This window comes from Alosa alosa, chromosome 8, assembly GCF_017589495.1.
Source record: "Alosa alosa isolate M-15738 ecotype Scorff River chromosome 8, AALO_Geno_1.1, whole genome shotgun sequence".
NCBI classification, from domain to species: domain Eukaryota; kingdom Metazoa; phylum Chordata; class Actinopteri; order Clupeiformes; family Clupeidae; genus Alosa; species Alosa alosa.
The window spans coordinates 35,925,598-35,948,473 of record NC_063196.1 but is presented as its reverse complement, the minus strand read 5'-3'; the positions used below and the strand labels follow the sequence as shown (position 1 = coordinate 35,948,473).

At 44.9% G+C, this 22,876-nt stretch overlaps 2 protein-coding genes across 4 annotated transcripts in view; one reads left to right on the top strand and one right to left on the bottom strand.

Annotated features, from left to right (window-relative positions):
• Positions 1 to 1,472: 1,472 nt before the first annotated feature.
• Positions 1,473 to 19,980, bottom strand: armt1 (acidic residue methyltransferase 1). Of its 2 annotated transcripts, XM_048250268.1 has the most exons (6): positions 18,707 to 19,980; positions 18,076 to 18,181; positions 15,279 to 15,520; positions 14,638 to 14,803; positions 7,106 to 7,774; positions 1,473 to 1,677 (listed from the first exon to the last, which is right to left on the bottom strand). In XM_048250268.1, the coding sequence occupies exons 1-6, from the start codon at positions 18,766 to 18,768 to the stop codon at positions 1,567 to 1,569; spliced, it is 1,356 nt and encodes a 451-aa protein (XP_048106225.1). In that variant the 5' UTR covers positions 18,769 to 19,980; the 3' UTR covers positions 1,473 to 1,566. The 2 variants fall into 2 exon arrangements, with proteins under 2 accessions (XP_048106225.1, XP_048106226.1); XM_048250269.1 differs by lacking the exon at positions 18,076 to 18,181 and having other exon boundaries at positions 18,707 to 18,813.
• Positions 19,981 to 19,995: 15 nt separating this feature from the next.
• Positions 19,996 to 22,876, top strand: part of zbtb2b (zinc finger and BTB domain containing 2b) — a 23,313-nt gene continuing 20,432 nt past the window's right edge. Inside the window, exon 1 of one of the 2 annotated variants that reach the window (XM_048250266.1) lies at positions 19,996 to 20,405. The gene's annotated coding sequence lies outside the window, so the exon portion shown is untranslated. The remainder of the gene's footprint in view (positions 20,406 to 22,876) is intronic. The other variant, XM_048250267.1, reaches the window with a different exon arrangement.

The window sequence follows — 22,876 nt, the reverse complement described above, 5'->3', positions numbered from 1 at the left end:
CACACTCAAACTCACACAAACACACACACACACAAACACTCACACTCACACACACACTCACACACACTCACTCACTCACTCACACACACACACACTCACACACTCACAGATACATCCAACACAACAGTCTCAGTTCATTATTTCAGTATTTTATTAGCTTTAGTTTCCTGTAAAAAGTAAACATGGAGTTCAAGTGCATCAACTTGTGTGTGTGTATATATATATATATATATATATATATATATATATATATATATATATATATATATATATATAAATAAATGTGTGTGTGTGTGTATATCTATATATATATATATGTATGTGTGTAAATAACTTGCACAGAGGTCACAAGCTCCAGCATGCACCACATGGGACATCATGCACAAGAGGAATATTCCATGTTGGCAACATACATCTCACACACACACACACACACACACAAATGGCTGCGTCAGACCATAACACATCGTTCATGTTCAGCCATTGCACATCTGTTTGCTATAACACAGAACCCAGTGTGTGTGCATGCGTGCGTGATATGTGTGTGTGTGTGTGATATGTGTGTGCGTGAGTGAGTGTGTGCATGTGTGATATGTGTGTTGTGTGTGTGGGAGGGGGGGGCGGAGGAACCCAGTAGGGGTTAGCTGGTTAGCTATGACATGGAGGCCGGTGTGTGTCTGTGTGTCTGTTCCTCACAGCCCTAGGTGGCCAGTGTGTGTGTGTGTGTGTGTCTGTTCCTCACAGCCCTAGGTGGCCAGTGTGTGTGTGTGTGTGTGTGTGTGTGTGTGTGTGTGTGTGTGTGTGTGTCTGTTCCTCACAGCCCTAGGTGGCCAGTGTGTGTGTGTGTGTGTGTGTGTGTGTGTGTGTTTAGTCCCACTGTAAGTCCCTGGGGGCTAGGCCACCCTCTGCACCTGTTCCATTGCTGTGCGTATAACAGTGTCTTGATTTATACAAAAGTACATTCATTACAAAAGCATCTGCTAAATACCCATAACTATACCCATACCCATAACTATACCCATACCCATAACTATACCCATAATGATCATGGGGGGGGGGGCATAATTACAATTTCAGAACATGAAAGTCACATGGCAGCAAACACACTCACACACAAACACTCATACATACTCACTCACACTCACAGATATACACATACACACACTCACTCACACTAATGTGACTAATGTGTATGTAATGTGTGTGTGTGTGTGTGAGTATGTGTATGTAAGTATGTGCGTGTGTGTGTGTGAGTTTGTGAATGTAACGTGCATGTGTGAGTATGTGTATGTAATGTGTGTGTGTGTGTGTGTGTGTGTGTGTGTGTGTGTGAGTATGTGTGTGGGTGTGTATGTGTGAGTATGTGTATGTAATGTGTGTGTGTGTGTGTATGTGTGAGTATGTGTATGTAAGTATGTGCGTGTGTGTGTGTGAGTTTGTGAATGTAACGTGCATGTGTGAGTATGTGTATGTAATGTGTGTGGGTGTGTATGTGTGAGTATGTGTATGTATTGTGTGTGTGTGTGTATGTGTGAGTATGTGTATGTAATGTGTGTGTGTGTGAAGTCACTGCTCGCGGTCGGAACTGCAGAACTGGATGACGCCGTAGCTGCCACTTGTCATCCAGGTGGATGTGGCTGTGCTTAGCTCCTCCCCCTGACCCGCCTCCAATCCCACCTGTACGCACAGAGGGGGAAAAGTTAACAGAGCGTTTGTATGTGTGTGTGTGTGTGTGTGTGTGTATGACTGTGTGTCTGTGTGTGTGTGTGTATGACTGTGTGTCTGTGTGTGTGTGTGTGTGTATGACTGTATGACTGTGTGTCTGTGTGTGTGTGTATGTGTGTGTGTATGTGTGTGTGTATGACTGTGTGTGTGTGTGTGTATGACTGTGTGTGTGTGTGTGTGTGTATGACTGTGTGTGTGTGTGTATGACTGTGTGTGTGTGTATGACTGTGTGTGTGTGACTGTGTGTGTGTGTGTGTGACTGTGTGTGTGTGTGTGTGTGTGTGTGACTGTGTGTGTGTGTGTGTATGACCGTGTGTATGACTGTGTGTGTGCAGGGCTCTACACTAACATTTTTTTCCAGGAGCACTTGTGCGCCCAAGTTAAAAAATTTAGGAGCACAGACAAAAATTTGGGCGCACAGTCAGTTCTGTACTTAACTTAAACATAATCTAACATTACACTGCAGCTAACAGTTAAACATGCCAGTGCACCAATTGTGAAGATTAAGAACGACTGACAACATTTAGGCTACAGGAAACAGGATTTTAAAGATCAGTGCCTACTTTATTTTCAGTCTGTTCTATTTTCCTACATTTTGTTAATGTAAAATAATATAATACATTGCCATATTTGCATTTAGCCTGTATCAAGTATCCTGCCAAATGTAGGCTAATTTATTTATTTGTGAATCCATCTGTAGCTAATCCAAATATGCCCATTATGACCTATCTGACTGCATACTGCCTAATACTACTACTAAAACAGTCCACAAAACAAAAAAACAGCCAGTTTCTCTTCCACAAAACCCAACATAGGCTAATCAAGGATATATATATATTTTTTTATACTTTTACTTTTTATTTGAAATATCTGCATTGATGGGGGCAGAAGGGAAACGTTAGGCCTACTTTCGTTTTGCACTTCAGCTTGTATTCGGCGTAAACAAACAAGCATGCGTGGAAGCCTGGAGTTGTCAGTAGCGTTCTACCTTTGAATAAAATGGGAGTATTACGGGAGGCTACTTTTGTGCCAGTTCACTACAGCTATATTTTGCATATTGCAGCCAATACGTCAACTGGGCTAAAAGGCATGTTAGGTTACCTTTCCTTCTCTCACTGCATTCTCAGAATCTCATCCTGTTCCTCCGATATCCGATGAATTCGGTGGATAGAAGAACTAATTTCTTCAATCTTTGCATCTTGGCTGGCTAGTCTAACTTTCCACTTTTTCTGGCTCTTGGATTTGATAGAAGACTACTACTAGCCCGCCGTCAACGCCAAACTGCTAACATTGATGGGAGGTGTAGTTTTGATGCTGCATTTGCGACGTGATTCTATGGTTTGCACCAGTAATGTTTCTTGATGTTAAGGTGTATTTTGTAGACAAACATTGACATTGGATTGGATCCAAGATGGCGGGCGCTGCATACACCGCAGCTTACCTCTCTGTCCCAACCGTCACGGTGTTTTGTTGTTTTTAAAGTGTTTGTCCGAAAGTTTTGCGGTTCGCCTTGTCTTACTACGCGTGCACAAAGTACAGCAGGCAGTTTTTAATCGACATCTGCAAAAGCAAAGTTTTGCAGCGCTCTGGACTTTGCAACAGAGACGCTAAAGGAACTCGGACTACTCCGCCTGCAACAACACCGACTTCGCCTGCTACTCCTCCCGGAAAGAAAGCGGGAAGGCGGTGTGCGAGGAAAGCAGAAGAGGGCAAGCGCGAGGCGTCCGCCAGGCTAGCGGCCAGCCTTCTCGCCCAGCCATACCATCCATTCTCCTGGCAAATGTACGATCACTGGACAACAAAATGGATCACATACGACTGCTGAGATCAACGAACCGCACAGTAAGTAACTGCTGTGTGCTCGTCTTCACTGAGACTTGGTTAAATGACAACATTCCGGACTCTGCTGTACAACTGGAGCAGCTAGCATGCTATCGAGCAGACAGGGCCATTGTAAAGGGAGGTAAATCACGAGGAGGAGGAATCTGTGTTTACATCCGTGACGAATGGTGCCGGGACACTGTAGTAGTATGCAAACACTGCTCACCACTGGCAGAGTTTATGATCATAAAAGTGCCGACCTTTTTTACCTGCCAAGGGAAATTACTGGCGATTCTGCTAGTCGCAGTATACATCCCGCCTACCAACAACAACAGCGATAAGAACGCTGCTCTTAGTGAACTGTACCAGGCTGTCAGTGAACAACAGACGGCACACCCAGACGGTTTCACCATCTTCACTGGAGATTTTAACCATGCTGATCTAAAAACTGTACTTCCAAAGCTACACCAGCATGTTGATTTTCCAACAAGAGGAGATAACATCCTGACCTGGCCTACACTACACACAAAGGAGCATACAAAGCCACCCCCCCTCCCCCCACATTGGACTTTTCAGACCATATCACTGTTATGCTAATGCCCGCATACAGACAAAGGGTAAAAGCAAACAAACCGGTTCGTAAGCAGGTAAAAGTGTGGCCTGAGGGAGCCTCCGATGCTCTTCAAGACTGCTTTGACACAACAGACTGGGAAATGTTCAAGCAGGCAGCCACTTACAACAACCGACAGACATAGAGGAGTATACAGACACTGTAACCTCTTACATCACCAAGTGCATCGATGATGTGACCCACACAAAAGACATCATCACTGGCTAACTGGAAGCCATGGCTGACAGGGGATGTCCTCAGGCTGCTGAGGGCCAGAGACAAAGCCTACAGAGCTGGGGATGAAGCTGGCATGAAAACAGCGAGAGCCAACCTGTCCCGTGGCATCAAGGAAGCAAAAAGGAATACACTCACAAGATAACCACCCACTTCAAAGACAGCAGGAACCCACAAAGCCTATGGCAGGGCATTCAGGCCCTCACGGACTACAAGCCCGCCACAGAGCTGTGAGAGCAACATCCCTCTGCTCAACAACCTGAACCGCTTTTGCTCGCTTTTGAAGCACAAAACAGCACCTGCCCACAGAAGACCCATCCCCTCTACATGAGCAGCCCCTGTGCCTCTCTGCCGACAGCGTGAAGAGGACACTTGCTGCTATCAACACCGTAAAGGCAACAGGTCCAGACAACATCCCAGGTCGCGGCGCTGAAGGACTGCGAGGGGAGCTTAAGGATGTCTTCACAGACATCTTTAACACTTCCCTGAAGCAAGCCATCGCCCCATCATGTTTCAAAGCTGCCACCATCATACCTGTACCGAAGAAAACTGCTCCATCCTGCTTCAATGACTGCGCCCTGTGGCACTGACACCCATCATCATGAAGTGCTTTGAGCGGCTTGTCATGTCACATATCAAAGCCATTCTCCCCCCACCCTGGACCCCTTCCAGTTTGCATACCGAGCCAAGCTGCCCACAGAGGATGCAATCTGCTCTGCCCTCCACCCAGCCCTCACCCACCTGGAAAAAGAGACTCATATGTGAGATTGCTGTTTATAGACTTCAGTTCTGCATTCAACACCATAATACCACAACAACTCATCTGCAAACTTGACAAACTAGGACTCAGTACCTACCTCTGCAACTGGCTACTGGACTTCCTCTGTCAGAGGCCCCAAGTAGTAATGTGTTGGCAACAATACCTCAAGCAGCATCACACTGAGCACAGGGGCCCCCCAAGGCTGCGTGCTCAGTCCGGCTGCTCTTCACCCTGCTGACGATGACTGCACTGCAACCTACAGCAACAATCACATAGTGAAATTTGCTGACGACACAACTCTGGTGGGTCTCATCACCAAGGGCTTAATTAGACTCAATACAGGTTGGAGGCTCCACCATCTGACCACGTGGTGCAGGGACAACAACCTCCTGCTGAACGTCAGCAAGACCAAAGAGATTGTTGTTGACTTCCGGAGAGGTCACACCCAACACCTGCCACTGACCATCGACGGTGCTGTGGTGGAGAGAGCGAGCAGCACCAAATTCCTGGGGTGCACATCAGTGAAGACCTCTCCTGGACCACCAACACTGCATCACTGGCGAAGAGAGCTCAGCCTGTACTTCCCAAGTAAAACTCAGGGCGCAGCAAGTGCTCCACCAGCCATCATGACCACATTCTACCGAGGCACCATTGAGAGCATCCTCTCCAGCTGTATCGCTGTGTGGGGGCGGAAGCTGCACTGAATACAACAGGAAAGCCCTGCAGCATAGTGAACACAGCTGGAAGGATCATTGGTGCTTCACTCCCCCCCCCTGAAGGACATTTACACCACCCACCTCACCCGCAAGGCACCAAAAATTGTGAGTGATGCAAGTCACCCCGGCCACAATCTGTTTGATCTACTGCCCTCTGGGAAGAGGTACAGAAGCCTGGCGCCCAAGACTACCAGACTCACTAACAGCTTCATACACCAAGCTGTAAGGATGCTGAACTCTCCCCTCCTCTCCCCCTCCACCCTCAGCTACATAACATCCTGGACATTGGACCCACAATGGTCACCTGCACTACTCCACCTGCACACTTGAACACTTGCACACTTGTACACTTTACAACTTGGTGTTGTTGTCCTGAAAACACAACACTTCTGCTGCTCTTACATAACTTGCACCACTATGCCACTTTCTTTATTACTTAGGTCAAACAGTATTTTATAGTATTTTTACAGTATTTGCACTAGTATTTTATTGACTGTCTATGCACAATTTCAACAAAAAATTTTGCTGCTCTTATTTTTTTTCATTATTATTATATGTGCCCTCTTATTTACTTATTTACTTACTTTTTTTGTTTACTTGAATGTTATGTTTGTCTGTGGACTTAAAATTGGTCAAATATGTCTTGTCTTCACCGTGGGATAGTGAGAAACGTAATTTCGATCTCTTTGTATGTCTGGAACATGTGAAGAAATTGACAATAAATCTGACTTTGACTTTGACTTTGACTTTGACATGGTTAGAAGTCATTAAATATTTTTTTGCACTCGCACGGCATCATTTTTACTCGCATGTGCGAGTGAAATGGGTGCACTGTAGAGCCCTGGTGTGTGTATGACTGTGTGTGTGTGTGTATGTGTATGACTGTGTGTGTGTGTGTGTGTGTGTGTGTGTGTGTGTGTATGTGTGCATTTATGACTGTGTGTGTGTGTGCGTTGCGAGCAGCGCGGGGTGAGTGAGCGTGTGTGTGTGTGTGTGTGTACCTGCACGTTGGCTTTGAGCGTGCGTAGGGAGCAGAGTGGGGTGGGTGTGTGTGTGTGTGTGTGTGTGTGTGTGTGTGTGTGTGTGTGTGTGTGTGTGTGTGTGAGTGTGTGTGAGTGTGTGTGTGTGTGTGTGTGTGTGAGTGTGTGTGTGTGTGTGTGTGTACCTGCACGTTGGCTTTGAGCGTGCGTAGGGAGCAGAGTGGGGTGGGTGAGTGTGTGTGTGTGTGTGTGTGTGTACCTGCACGTTGGCTTTGAGCGTGCGTAGCGAGCACAGTGGGGCGGGATGGAACCCTCGCAGGGCCAGGTGGAAGGGCGTGGTGTGTGGCCAGTCGCGGTCGCCCACCAGCTTGCGGTAGTTCAGGTCGCCCTTAAAGAGCAGCAGGCGCGCGGAGCGAAGACTAGCGTAGAGATCAGGTGCGCTGGACGCCATGTCACCGAAGTCATGCGGCAGGGTCCAGAACGCGTGGTCGTGGTACGACCACACACCCTCCTTCAGGTAGCGCTTCCACTGGACGCCGCACGCAGACATCCACTTGTGATTGGCCGCAGAGGTCTGCAATATTGTCCACTCAAAGTCCCGCGCCGTCACGTCCGAGACAAACCAGGGGAAGGACTTGCCGTGGAATCGGATCTCCGTGGCGAGGCCCGCGGCGATGAGAAAGTCTGCGAGCACGAGGTCAGTGACCAGCTCGAAGCCGGCGTTATCCAGGACGATGTCCACCCTCCCCGGCGACCTCTGACCCTGCCCGTCCCCGCGCGCAGCTGCCAGGACTGACCACACCTGCTTGGAGTGGTTCACCAGCACGAATGCCCGCAGGCTGTCCAGGGAGTCGAGGGGGCTGCCCTTCTGAGAGTTCTCTTGCCCCGCCGAGATGGACAGGTCACACTTATTACCCCACAGTGACACCTGCAGGAATGTCACACACACACACACCACAAGCACGCACACACGCACGCACACACACACACATCACACACACACATCACACACACACCACAAGCACACACACACACACATATCACACCATAAATATAATATGCACACACACACACACACCACAAGCACACACACACACACACACACACACAAACACACACATCACACCATAAATATAATATGCACGCACACACACACACACACCACAAGCACACACACATACACACACACACATCACACCATAAATGTAATATGCACACACACACACACACACACACCATAAATATAATATGCACGCACACACACACACACACACCACAAGCACACACACATCACACCATAAATGTAATATGCACACACACACACACACACACACACACACACACACACACACACATATATACACACATCACAAGCACACACACACACACACACACCACAAGCACACACACACGCATCACAAGCACACACACCCACACACACACATCACACCATAAATATAATGCACACATCACAGTGTTCCATAAGCCTACATCACTATAATAATAACTATAATTATGGATATGGTTATGGATTTGGCATTAAATTATATATAAATATAATATTTTCCATAAGCCTACATCACACCATAAATATAATATGCATCACATCACACCATGAATATAATGTTTCATAAGCCTACGTCACACCATGAATATAATATCTACCAATGAAGTGTGGAGCTACTTTGAGCCTCGTAAATGGTGTAAAACAGTGATTTATTTGCATGGCACCCCTGTGAAAAACTGTTGGTAGCATCGGCTAACTAGCACCAGATTTCGGAGTGCAGGGGACAACCTGAGATGAGCTATGAGACAGAAGTTCTCACACACTCGGTATCATGTTTCAACACACTTTAGGTCAATATCACATCGAACTTCTCCTTTAAGTAGGCACTTAGTTTGAAATTCCACGCTATTTATAACAGGGGTGTCATGACTCTCACAACGCCGCAGTTGTGTGGGTGTTTTGCGTCTTGGCATACATGCTGGATGTGACATTGGGGGTTTGGCTACATCGTCGATTCTACCTTTGAGGTCGAAGTTGAAATCGTGACACTCCTATAGGGCTGGGCGATATGGCTGAAAACTGTATCACGATAGAAGTGTTTCATATCAGTCGATAATTATTGATTTTTACCTATTTGAAATAACGACCAGGAGAAAAAAAATCAATTTAAACACTTTTATTTGAAACTTAAATGTGCTATAAGTGATGCAGGGTAACATCGCTACTCCCTCCCCCTCCCTCCTGTGCAATTGAAACTCTCCCAAACGCTGTATTCGCTTAGCTGTATTCGGGGCGCAGGCAGCTAGCGGATAGTGATGTTAGCTGTATCCCGACGCCCTATGTCTCTCCAGATTTTGCTAATTAGTGGTAATTTACTTGTTTATTTCAAGTATTTTCTGTAAAAATAGTTTAGCGTACATATCGTACACCCGACAGGGACATTTGGAAATCGGTTCCTGCAATCCCGACATCTTTATCAGCGTAATACCAGAGATAGCTAGATCAGCGAGACCTACGAACTCCACCACACCAACTGAAAGGAACTTCAGACGGACCAGAAAACGTAAACAAAGGGGCTCTCATGGAGGAGTTTGAGCAAGGCTAAAGCTAACTCCACATCGCTAAAGCTAACTCCACATCGAGAGCTCTTTAGTTTGAGCGAGGCTAAAGCTAACTCCACATCGAGAGCTCTTCAGTTTGAGCGAGGCTAAAGCTAACTCCACATCAAGAGCTCTTCAGTTTGACGTGAAATTGATTGAGCTCATCACTATTCATGAGCTCGCCCAGTTGAAACCATGCCCACAAAATTAGTTTAGCTCTGTGACAGTTTTCGTGGGCCTATGCAAGGATGGCTGAATGTCAACATGCTTGTGCACTATGCACGAATAGAACTTCAACAATGCATTTTGCCCAAGAACCCAGACTTGAGGATCAAATGGCTTCAGTTTATTTTTTGGAACAATGCCACAGGCTTTGCAAAAAGGTTGCTGTTGAAGCCTGGAGCAGTATGCTACCATCGCAGCAGTCTACGACCAGTGCCCGTAAGTAAAACGTTATTGTCAACTCAAGGAAGTGCCATGTTATACAGGTTTAATGGACTCGCTAGCCTAGCAGGTTTAATGCCCATTTGGACAATGCTAGCACTCGCTAGCCAAGCTAAGTTCATGCCATGAAGCTAAAATAAGTTGATAACAGCTACCATCACGGCAGTCTACGACCAGTGCCCAGTCCGTAAGTAAAACGTTATTGTCAACTCAAGGAAGTGTTATGTTAAACAGGTTTAATGCACTCGCTAGCCTAGCAGGCTTTATTTATGCCCATTTGGACAATGCTAGCACTCGCTAGCCAAGCTAAGTTCATTAAGCCATTAAGCTAAAATTAGTTGATAACGGCTGTCATGTTATGGACAAAACCTACTAGCTGTTAGCCAATCAGAGTGAAGCAGCTTAGCTCGTTGAATATTAATGAGAACTGGCGCAAATCGAGCTGAGTCTTCCTGCAGGCTTTCAATACCACGCTAGAATGGCTTAAAACAAGGTAACCAAGGCATGTTTTCCACAAAAAATGTCACAGAGTCCATGGTAGAACTTCAGACATTACCACAAAGTAATGAAATACGTGTGGCAGGGCATCTTTAATAAATAATAATACATGTCTGAGTTATTTATTTGTTTAATAAATAATAATATCTGAATAATGTATTTCAATCTGATGTCCTGTCAATCATCAAGAACAGTCTGATGTCCTGTCAATCATCAAGAACAATCTGATGTCCTGTCATAGCTATAATGACCCCCACAAATCATCAAGAACAGTCTGATGTCCTGTCAATCATCAAGGACAGTTTGATGTTCTATCATAGCTATAATGACCCCCACAAATCATCAAGAACAGTCTGATGTCCTGATGACCCCCACAAATCATCAAGGACAGTCTGATGTCCTGTCAATCATCAAGGACAGTTTGATGTCCTGTCATAGCTATAATGATGACCCCCACATTTCTTTAGACCCGTCACCTAATGATTAAGGCCCCCTTAAAACTTTTGGTCAATGTATTGTTGTGCCAATCTGTCAATGTAATTAACAACTAGATTTCTCAAAATTGTCTTCAGCTGAAAACAAAAAACTGAAGTACTTAAATAAAGGAGGAACGCTTTTAGGTTGCCATCTTCTTGACACAAAAGGGCTTAAGGGCTTAAATAAAGGAAGAACGCAAAGGGTCATTCCACGCCAACTCAGCCACCCATGTACATGACACCTCTCAGATTTTGCTGAAAAGCGGTGAAAATGTGCCTTATGTTACCAAACAAAGGAATCTGAAGTTTCAGGTCAATATCTCAAACGGTTTGCCGTGGCGTCCATTTGAAATTCGGGTGCCACGGCCCTAAATGACACATTGGAATTTCACATTTCATCCTTTGACATTTTTGGAAGCCCATAACGTCTGTTCTAATAGTGGTAGAAGGCTGCGAGGAAAATACATTGCCTGTATCTATGGTGACTGGTTCATTGGAAACATTGTTGAACGTTCAGATGAACATGGTGACATTTTTGTGAAATTCATGAAGTGTGTCAACAACATCCTCACATGGCCATCGGACCAAAGACAGATCCCCTGTTGGGTGCCATTCCAACATATCATTTGTTGTGTCAGTGTGCCAGACATCTATGGACGCAGTGCTCGCCAATACAAACTTGACCAAAATGACCATGACAAAATGATGCCACTGCTTCCACAACTTCTTGGATAATACTTAAAGACACTATTCCGTTTAATTTTCAAATTAATTTTATTAGAGTGACGGACAAGGAAAAACTCCCTTGTATCTGTAGTGTTCTTACACTATGCAACATTCTTGTTATCTGGTTTGAAAGTTTGATGGCGGGTCTCTTTCATGGGGGATAAGGGGTTAATCTGTGACAGTCTCAGTATTTAATTGTTTGCCATCACTGAGCATCATACTAAGTTATTTCCACTATTTTCATGCATTATCATCACTAAATTCTCCCTGATCTACATTCCAGACTTCTGGAAACAATGTCCAAAATGGTGCATTATGAAGAATAAAATTCATATTATGGAACTTCATAGTCAACATTTTTATTTCATTAAAAGAAAAAACAAATATGTATCTTTATCTGGTATTAATCCCATTAGGATCATCAAGTGCCCACATGGTCATTTGGGGGTCCAAATATGGGGTTCCAAAAAAGTCACCTTTGCCGGAGAGGATTTTTGGACCCCCATAAAACCCCCACCAGTGGTACCATAACCCTCAAATTAATTTTGGCAAGAGCAAAGTTCCCAAATATAACAAATAATCGTGTTTAGAATAAATATGATCATTAATCGTGGTGCTACGGCCACCCAAAAAGTGAAAAATCACACATGCTGTCAACATTTTTTAGGACTTTGGTGACCCACCTCTCACCCAAACAGTAAGGAATGTTGATTCTGCCTCCAGAATACAGTGTAGTACAGGCTACAATGAACTACCACACCAGTTTCCAGCCTTCTACCACTATTAGAACAGACGTTATGGGCTTCCAAAAATGGCAAAGGATGAAATGTGAAATTCCAATGTGTCAATTAGGGCCGTGGCACCCGAATTTCAAATGGACGCCACGGGCCAACCGTTCGAGATATTGACCTGAAACTTCAGATTCCTTTGTTTGGTAACATAAGGCATATTTTCACCGCCAGTTCAGCAAAATCTGAGAGGTACCATGTACATGATACCCGATATGATGGCCTCTTTGGTAACATGAAATGTGAAATTCCAATGTGTCAATTAAGGTACCATGTACATGAATTTCAAATGGACATGCTGGGCCAACCGTTCGAATGACCTGAAACTTTGGATTCCTTTGTTTGGTGGCCTGGAGCATATTTTTCGCAGCTTTTCAGCAAAATCTGGGAAGTACCATGTACATGATACCCCGATGTGGCTGTTTTCACATGAATGACCCTTTTAAGTTTTATAATGCTTGACACAAAGGGCTTAAAGCAAGGAAATGGCAAAATCACCGGAATTGATGTGATTGACAGCAATCTAAATTTCAACAGTCACATGAAGCTTAATGACTGAATCAATTGTTACTGATAGGCTTTTCTGGCCCTATACTCCAATACCAAAGAACTGACCACTATACTCCAATACTAAAGAACTGACCACTTCACTGACCACTATACTCCAATACTAAAGAACTGACCATCATACTCCAATACTAAATGTTTTCACATAGAATGACCCTTTTAAGTTGCCATCTTCTTGACACAAAAGGGCTTAAAGCAAAGGAAGCTGGTAAAAATCTTAGGTGTCTTAATTGACAGCAATCTAAATTTCAACAGTCACATGAAAGCAATGACTGAATCAGTGTGCAATAGGCTTTTCACAGCCCTTCCTAAAAAGACTATCAACCAGTTTCAGGTGATGTGATACGAAATGCAGCAGCTCAGGGTCTCACGAAAACGAAAGGAGCTGACCACTTTACTGACCACTATACTCCAATACTAAAGAACTGACCACTTTACTGACCACTATACTCCAATACTAAAGAACTGACCACTATACTCCAATACTAAAGAACTGACCACTTTACTGACCACTATACTCCAATACTAAAGAACTGACCACTTAACTGACCACTTTACTGACCACTATACTCCAATACTAAAGAACTGACCACTATACTCCAATACTAAATAACTGACCACTTTACTGACCACTATCCTCTCAGCAGTGCATACTATCCTCTCAGCACATTATCCTCTCAGCAGTGCACACTATCCTTTCAGCAGTGCACACTATCCTCTCAGCAGTGCACACTATCCTCTCAGCACACTATCCTCTCAGCAGTGCATACTATCCTCTCAGCACACTACCCTCTCAGCACACTATCCTCTCAGCAGTGCACACTATGCTCTCAGCACACTATCCTCTCAGCAGTGCACACTATGCTCTCAGCACATTATCTTCTCAGCAGTGCACACTATCCTCTCAGCACACTATCCTCTCAGCACACTATCTTCTCAGCGGTGCATACTATCCTCTCAGCACACTATCCTCTCAGCAGTGCACACTATCCTCTCAGCAGTGCACACTATCCTCTCAACAGTGCATACTATCCTCTCAGCACACTATCCTCTCAGGAGTGCACACCATCCTCTCAGCACACTATCCTCTCAGCAGTGCATACTATCCTCTCAGCAGTGCACACCATCCTCTCAGCACACTATCCTCTCAGCAGTGCATACTATCCTCTCAGCACACTATCCTCTCAGCAGTGCACACTATCCTCTCAGCAGTCCTCTCAGCAGTGCACACTATCCTCTCAGCACACTATCCTCTCAGCAGCACACTATCCTCTCAGCACACTATCCTCTCAGCAGTGCACACTATCCTCTCAGCAGTGCATACTATCCACTCGGCACACTATCCTCTCAGCACACTATCCTCTCAGCAGTGCATACTATCCTCTCAGCACACTATCCTCTCAGCAGTGCATACTATCCTCTCAGCACACAATCCTCTCAGCAGTGCATACTATCCTCTCAGCACACTATCCTCTCAGCACACTATCCTCTCAGCAGTGCACACTATCCTCTTAGCACACTATCCTCTCAGTAGTGCATACTATCCTCTCAGCAGTGCACACTATCCTCTTAGCACACTATCCTCTCAGCAGTGCATACTATCCTCTCAGCACACTATCCTCTCAGCAGTGCACACTATCCTCTCAGCAGTGCACACTATCCTCTCAGCAGTGCGTGCGTGTTACCTGCAGTAGTTTGAACAGCTGGTCCAGTGTGTGGGAGTCGGAGGAGTGTGTGAGGCCTCTCCTGACGAGCTCCATGTGTGTGCAGAGGGCCGTGATGGCTGCTGTGGAGTCCAGGAAGCTCTGGCTCTTCCCCTCCCAGAACACGTCAAACTCATTCACAGGGGGGCTGAGGCCACGGCACACCGCACACAAACAAACAAACAAACAAACAAACAAAATAAACATGACTAAATCATCTCAAGAGTAGTGGCGTGTACGTGCATGCGTGTGTGCCTGCCTGCGAGTGTGTGTGTGTGTGTGTACGTGCATGCGTGTGTGCCTGCCTGCGAGTGTGTGTGTGCGTGCAAGGGTGTGCGTGCGTGTGTGTGCGTGCGTGTGTGTGTGTGCATATGTGTGTGTGCGTCTGTGTGCGTGCGTGCGTGCGTGCGAGTGTGTGCGTGCGAGTGTGTGTGTGCATGTGTGTGTGTGCGTGCGAGTGTGTGTGTGCATGTGCATGTGTGTCTGTGCGTGTGTGTGAGTGTGTGTATGCGTGTGTGCATGTGCGTGTGTGTGTGTGTGTGCAAGCGAGTGTGTGTGTGTGTATGTGTGTGCATGTGCGTGTGCATGTGTGTGTGTGTGTGTGTGTATGTGCTGTAGCTCACTTGAGCCAGAGGGCCTCCTGGATGCGGCGGTACATGTAGCACTCCACGTAGAGCCAGGGGGAGGAGAACCAGCTGACGGGTGAGAGCTCCCCCTGGTGGCTCTGCTGGTACTGCAGGTAGCTGTTCCACGTCTCCGCGTCCTCCTGGCCGTCCGTCAGCGGCAGAACACGCTTATCCGTCTGCAGCTCGTTACGCAGCTTAGAGAGGAACGAGATCGCCCGCTTCTCCGCCTGAACACCCTCCTACACACACACACACGCACACGCACACACACACAAATCTGTCTCTTATGGCTATAGTGGGATATGATTGGATCTTATGGCTATAGTGGGATATGATTGGACATCTCTTATGGCTATAGTGCGATATGATTGGACATCTCTTATGGTTATAGTGGGATATGATTGGATCTTATGGCTATAGTGCGATATGATTAGGGTGACCAGACGCCCGGTTTAACCGTGGACAGTCCCGATTATGAGTTTTGTGTGCCGAGTCCCGACAAAAGCCTGTCAGGTATGCTGCATATGTGTGTGTGTGCGTGTGCATGTGTGTGCGAGTCCCGACAAAAGCCTGTCAGGACGCTTAAATGTGCCGGTGTACACCAACCACTATGAAAGCGTCCCCGTTGTCAGCGATTACATAGCCGAAGTGGTCTTATTATAGTTCGATCGTTAACTAAACCCACATAGAAAGACTATAGCCTAAAGCGTCCAGCGTATGATTTCGACAATGTGTGTGCGTGTGTGTCAGTCAATCGTAGAGGTCTACATAATCTTTGCAGCCAATGTTACTATGTACTGTAACCCTGTAAAAATTGTTGCAATGCCTCTTCATATCTGCCTTGTTTTAACGGTTAGGCTATATAGCTACGGTACTACAATGCCAAAGAGAAAGTAATGATTCTCAAAATAATGTGTTTGTGTGTGTGTGTAAAAAAATAAAAAATAACCTATGGCTGTGAGTTTCATGTTTTCAAGCATGTCTGGATAACGGGTGAGGAATGTTTAGGAGACAAACAATGGACTATGCACGCATGTTTTAAGCATAGTGCAATGGACTATGCACGCATGTTTTAAGCATAGTGCTCTTTTCTCTGACTACAAGTGTGCAGAACTTGTGCATTGACATAACAATATTTAATACATTAACAATAACCCCCTCTAAGTTTTGGTCCTATGTCTGCGCCTGCTAGTGTATGTGCATGTGTGTGCATGTGTCTTATGTCTGCGCCTGCTAGTGTGTGTGTGTGTGTGCATGTGTCCTATGTCTGCGCCTGCTAGTGTGTGTGTGTGTATGTGTGCATGTGTCCTATGTCTGCACCTGCTAGTGTGTGTGTGTGTGTGTGCGTGTGTGTGTGTGTCCTATGTCTGCGCCTGCTAGTGTGTGTGTGTGTGTGTGTGTATGTGCATGTGTCCTACTGTATGTCTGCGCCTGCTAGTGTGTGTGTGTGCATGTGTCCTATGTCTGCACCTGCTAGTGTGTGTGTGTTTGTGTGTGTGTGTGCATGTGTCCTATGTCTGCGCCTGCTAGTGTGTGTGTGTGTGTGTGTGTGTGTGTGTGCATGTGTCCTATGTCTGCGCCTGCTAGTGTGTGTGTGTGTGTGTGTGTGTGTGTGCATGTGTCCTATGTCTGCGCCTGCTAGTGTGTGCATTTATGTGTGTGTGTGCATGTGTCCTATGTCTGTGTCTCTGACCTGGCGCATGGTCATGGTAACCGTGTGTGCGTGCATGCACATAGTGTTCCGGTTTTAATTCCAAGAAATGATGGGATCTCTCATGGTTATAGAGCTGGTAAGTCCCGCCCATCCGCTAAACCCCCAGTGGTCCTCTAGATTGAAAAATCGTCAATGCAAGTGAATGTGAGAATATAATTATTTTCTGGTCCCGTTTGAATTGTGCCATGAATGTGAACATATGTTGTCTATGCATTTTTTATATAATTTTTCATGTTATGAGTTTGATAGTATATTATATGATTCTTCGGCTATCAGTTGTGGAAAAGACATAACGAGAAAGACTACATGTCGCCTGTGACGTGAGCTAATCGCTAACATTAGCTGAGATGCTAGTTTTTGGAACGGCAGGAATAAACACACATGGTAACAAAAATATTCGAAACATGTCTAGCTTCACTCAACACATTAACACTATGATACAGTGTGATTGTAAAGTTGTATGGTTCACTGTGTTCAAAGTCGATCTTAATAACCCTCTACATCTCGACCAACTGATGGTTGTTATGAGAAACTAGTTAGCTGTCGTCTAGCAGAAAGTTGTAGTCCACAAAGTGCTCTCACACAAAGTTTAACCGCATCAAACTTCTACCCGCTCAATTGTGGCATTCTTTACACGAAAATTTATATAAAAAATTCACAGACAACATATGTTCACATTCATGGCAAAATTCAAACGGGACCAGAAAATAATTATTTTCTCACATTCACTTGCATTAACGATTTTTCAATCTAGAGGTCCAGCGGGGATAGCGGAAGGGGTGGGATATGATGGGATCAACTCATGGTTATAGTGGGATATGATGGGATCTCTCATGGTTATAGTGGGATATGATGGGATCAACTCATGGTTATAGTGGGATATGATGGGATCTCTCATGGTTATGATGGGATCAACTCATGGTTATAGTGGGATATGATGGGATCTCTCATGATGGGATCTCTCATGGTTATAGTGGGATATGATGGGATCTCTCATGGTTATAGTGGGATCCCTCATGGTTATAGTAGGGTATTATGGGATCTCTTATGGTTATAGTAGGATATGATGGGATCTCTTACCTCGCCATATTCTTCAAAAAACTTGTTTTTGTTGCGATGGATGGTGTCAATGACTTTAGTCAGAATGGTAGGTAGACGGTCTCTGATAGTTAAGTATGCAAAGGATCTGATAGGAATAAACATGATGCTTTTAAAAAGTGGGCTGTGTGTGTGTGTCAAAACATTGGTAAATCCTTTTCGTACTCTCTAAGCAGAACATATCACAGCTCTACGGTTGTAAGCGAGTGTGTGTGTGTGTGTGTGTGCGTGGCAAATTCTCAAAATACCAGGTGGGTTGACACTGTTAGCATGGCATGGCATTGGAGAAGATATCATATCAGCAGTCAGAATAACGTAAACGTTACCGGTTTGCAATGTTAGTTTAGACCACACACAGGTCCCAAAATCATGAAATGCGATTATGACAACAAGACAGAAGCGAATTTCTCATTAACTTCCACAATCACCTCACTATGGTCTACTCTGACATCAGCAAACATAGCAAGCTATCGCTAGCGAGCTACCATTAGCAAACTAGCAACCGGCAGTCTCATATTGCCAGTGAAAAAGGTATGACATCGAGGTTAAGAGCATGGCTATCAAATATTGTTGTAATGACAATGTTAACCCAAATCAAAAGAAATCGTCATACCCCTCATATTTAGCTGACAGCGACGGCGGAGCCCCTTGAAATAACACTGGATTTGCGTCCATGTTTACAACATGTAAGACCAAGGATCTCACACAGCGCCACGAAGCGACTAGGAGGACGTATCGACGTCAAAATAAACGTCAAAATAATGATTAGGCTCCACGCTGTGATTAGAACCCATTCAGACTTTCTCTAACCATGTCCACGGCTTACCAATTCCGACCAGGAGCAAGTTGCATATACCATAAACTGAAATAAACTGACAACTATCAGTTACACTTTCTTGGTTTGATCTTAATTTAGGTTGCTCTCTTTCATCTTTAAAATTAATAGATAACGTCTTTCCTAATTTTAATAGGAATTGTAATAATTTTGGAAACATAATGACATTATATTTATATCAATATTATAATTGCATTTCCAATGAAATAAGCAGAATTGAGCAACTGGTCTATCTGTGTGTGTATATGCCAGTCTTGGGCCCAAATTATGATGGAAGGAGGATAGGCTCACTTTATCTGAACGTATGTCATGATCACATAAAATTATGAAGCTCTGATTCTACGATGAACACACTCCAATATTTTAGGAGTATTGATCTGAGAGTGTGTGTATTGATCAGCATTGGTCCAGGAGTATTGATCTGAAACAAGTCCAGGTAAATTCATTATCAAAGCAGAACTGTCTCATACAATACATGTAGCCGATATGGCCATGGTAGGGGGATTAGTGTAAAACACGTAATGATATTTTTATATTAGGAATACTAACCTAATAATACAAATATTGGTTTCCATTTAGTTAGGTTTTGCCTTTTACGAAAAACAATCCAGGCCACTGGCCGGTTAGACCATAGACTGTAGTATAGACTGTATTAGACCATAGACTGTAGTATAGGCTGTATTAGACTTGTATCATGTTAGGTCATAACCTACAGCATCCTCTTTTAAGCTCTGCTGGCGTAGTGGACTATCGGCTACTCTGATGGGTAATGGGCTGTCGTTATTTTTTGCTGAAGTTACAGAGTAGCCTAACAATCACTGTAAACGCTCCCAATCTTAAATGACGCTCATTACAAGAACATTAAACATACATTTGAAAATCTACATTGAAAAACGCTATAGGACTAATCCCTAATATCAGTTTAGTGCTGTAGCCTAGCCTTTAAAAACGCACGCGCCTAAACGTTAGGCAAGTTTGTTATGGGAAACCGACAACCGCAGCAAGCAACCGAAAATGCAAATTGTGTGGCTTGTTTCACTAACGACTCGGCGTTATCTGTTCGGGTGGGGGTTGGGAAAGGCGACCCTGTGCTATTTTCCCTCTAAATCGGTTTATGTTTAACTTGCTCGAACGGAAGATTAAATAAATTACCATACAGTATCTTAACGCGCCCACATACGTTCCCCGCTTTTGGCTAAACACCGCGGCGAAAAATTCACTCCAACCGGGGACGCATTTGACGGCAGCTAACGTTAAGACTACTTGTTTAGGCGCCCCGTGTAGTGGGTTTTACAACTGCTGTTTTAAGTGCTTTTAGACAGTCATGTGATTGTAACGTAACCCGACCGGAAAACACCGACGACCATCGCCGCCAATGCTGCGTTTGAGAGGAACAGAGCAGCTGCGAGTCCAACGGACAAGTCCCCCGGTAACAAACAACAACACGGCTAACTCAGGGTAGACGCTGCGTAAGAAGGTAAGGGTACGGGTATTTTGTGTTTTTCAGTTCCCCGGCGTACACCATCATGCTTTATTTACGGTTTAGATATTTCTATCACTTTGAAGTTTGAGACATTTATTCGGTGACCACCCCTTCCCCCCCGTGTGTGTGTCCATTTCATGAGCCACCGTTTATTTTCGCTTCACGTCGCTCAGCAGTCGGAAGGGCAGGCGCTAGCCTCCGTTGCTGTTCGGTAGGGATCCAAGCAACAATGCGCTGCTATCTGAAAACGGTTTGTGAGGAGCCGTTATCTACGAGTAAAGGTTGGCTTCTTGGCGAAAGCTGGCGTGTTTAAGTCAGTTGGGCATATGTCTTTTTACACGGTTTATTTTTTATTTGCGAGGAAAGCAGACTACGGAAGTGGTTGACTCTGCGGGAGATCTGTGGGGTCCACGTGTCTACGTTGTGGGCGGTGCTATCGTACACATTAGTTTGGCACATAAGTAGCCTAACTGTATTTCTGGGATCTGAATGTTTTTTTAAACGTCTTACATATTTAGCTTAATGTTTTGGTTAAGCCATGGAGGAATTATAGACATTAATTTCGCCAGATTGGCTTGCAAAACATATTAATTGATAATTGTACGATTCTGTGACTTTGAAGGCTATTTTGGGGGATTTAGAGATTTGGCCATAGTGTTGACCTTCTCCATGTCTATGGTGCTGTGAAGAGGACTTTCTGGTGGATGACTGGTTGGGCTTCTTGAGCAGAACTCACACACACTCGCTCACACACACACACACACACACACACACACACACATTCACATTCATACACTGATTATAGCAATGCTGTCAGTGTAGTGCAATGTTTCCGCCTCACGCACCCTACAGTCTTTATAGCTTTAAGTGTGTGCACATATACAGTCTAAGTTGTTTGTGGCCAACTGTGACACATCATGTTCTGATTGGTTGCCCCAGGAATGTTGATGATGTGAAGCTGGTCATGTGACTCAGAGAGCCTACAGCCCTGCTCTGACCTATGACCCCTAGGGTCACTGACAGCTAGGCCGCCCAGCATGTTGTGTGTGTGTGTGTGTGTGTGTGTGTGTGTGTGTGTGTGTGTGTGTGTGTGTGTGTGTGTGGGGGGGGGCAGCTAGGCAGGCTAGGCAGGCTAGGCAGGCTAGGCAGGCCAGCCAGCCCTGTTGTGTGTGTGAGTGGTGGGGTCCTAAAACCTGAGAGGAAGTGAGTTCTCTCAACATCTTGAGTGTGTGTGTGTTCCTAACATTGTCTTGAGTCTGTTTTGGTCCCCTTTGTGTCGTGTGTGTGTGTGTGTGTGTGTTCTTCATGGTGTCTTAATTGTGTTTACGTTCCTCATTATGCTTTTCTCCCTGTGTGTTATGTTATGCACAGACAGAACATCAACACAGATGAACAGCAAGCCAAACTTGCTTTTCATAAGTCCCCCACACACACACACACACTGACATCAAGAGGCCAGGATATGAGCATCTTGCTCCTTTATTGTCTTCAAAGAGGGAAAAAAGCGTGTAATAAACAGAAACAGTAAAAGTGTAAATCACTGTAATAACCAGTAGCCTATAGCAAAGTCACTATGCAGCATAGCAACAGGCTAACTGATGCTATCCATTAGGGATGCACAATTAATCGAATTTTAATCACGATCACGATTTTGGCTTCCCACGATCAAATTTGCGCGATCGAGCGATATTAAAAATGCGTGCTCTAGCCTACCCATTGAACCAACCTGGCAACCAATTGAACACTCCGCTACAAAACAATGTGCCTGCATGCAGCCTACCAATGACAACTGTTCCCTGCACTGCTCAGCCTGATGCACTGCTCAGTTTGGATGCACTGGGGACTGGTAGCATTATGTTAACTATTAGTAGGCTAGTTAGACTATACAAAAAAAGGACGATCAAAAATCAAATGTGTGGCACAGCAGGCCAAGAGCTTGTCCCTCGAAACGGATGGTCCATTGTTTGAAAATATTTCGGATTTCAGGCAAGTGAAGTTAACCAAAAACTTAAGCAAAGCAGGGCTCTCAACTCATACCGTGAAACACATCACATGACGTAAACCACACATGCCTTTTTATCACGTTAACTTTTAGTCCTTGTTTGCTTCCTCCGATATAGCCTATAATAAGAGTTGAGCTAACGACGGGATCCGTGAATTATATTCATGTATTTTACAAGCTACATGTGCAACCTACAATGTATGCGTTTTAAGACACAGCCTACTCAAAACGGGTGAACAATAATGAAATTGTAGCCTACACGTCAGTGTTTTACTTATCAACGAATGACTAAATCAGGGGTGTTCAAACTGCGGCTCGCCACGCACTTTAATCCGGCCCGCCGAGCATTTATTAGTTTATCATAGATCCGGCCCGCCACACTTTAATCCGGCCTGCCAAGCATATAATTAGGTTATCATAGGCCGCTCGCTATTTTTTTTCCAGCGATAGATGACGTTGTGGT

What these genes read in the sequence shown, in the direction of transcription:
- armt1 (XM_048250268.1), bottom strand. Translation starts at nt 18,768, where the DNA reads ATGGACGCAAATCCAGTGTTATTTCAAGGGGCTCCGCCGTCGCTGTCA. An exon ending in CAGGAGGCCCTCTGGCTCAA is followed by an intron (nt 14,804 to 15,278) that starts GTGAGCTACAGC and finishes CCGTGGCCTCAG; the next exon opens with CCCCCCTGTGAATGAGTTTG. An exon ending in CGCTCAAAGCCAACGTGCAG is followed by an intron (nt 1,678 to 7,105) that starts GTACACACACAC and finishes CTGTGCGTACAG; the next exon opens with GTGGGATTGGAGGCGGGTCA.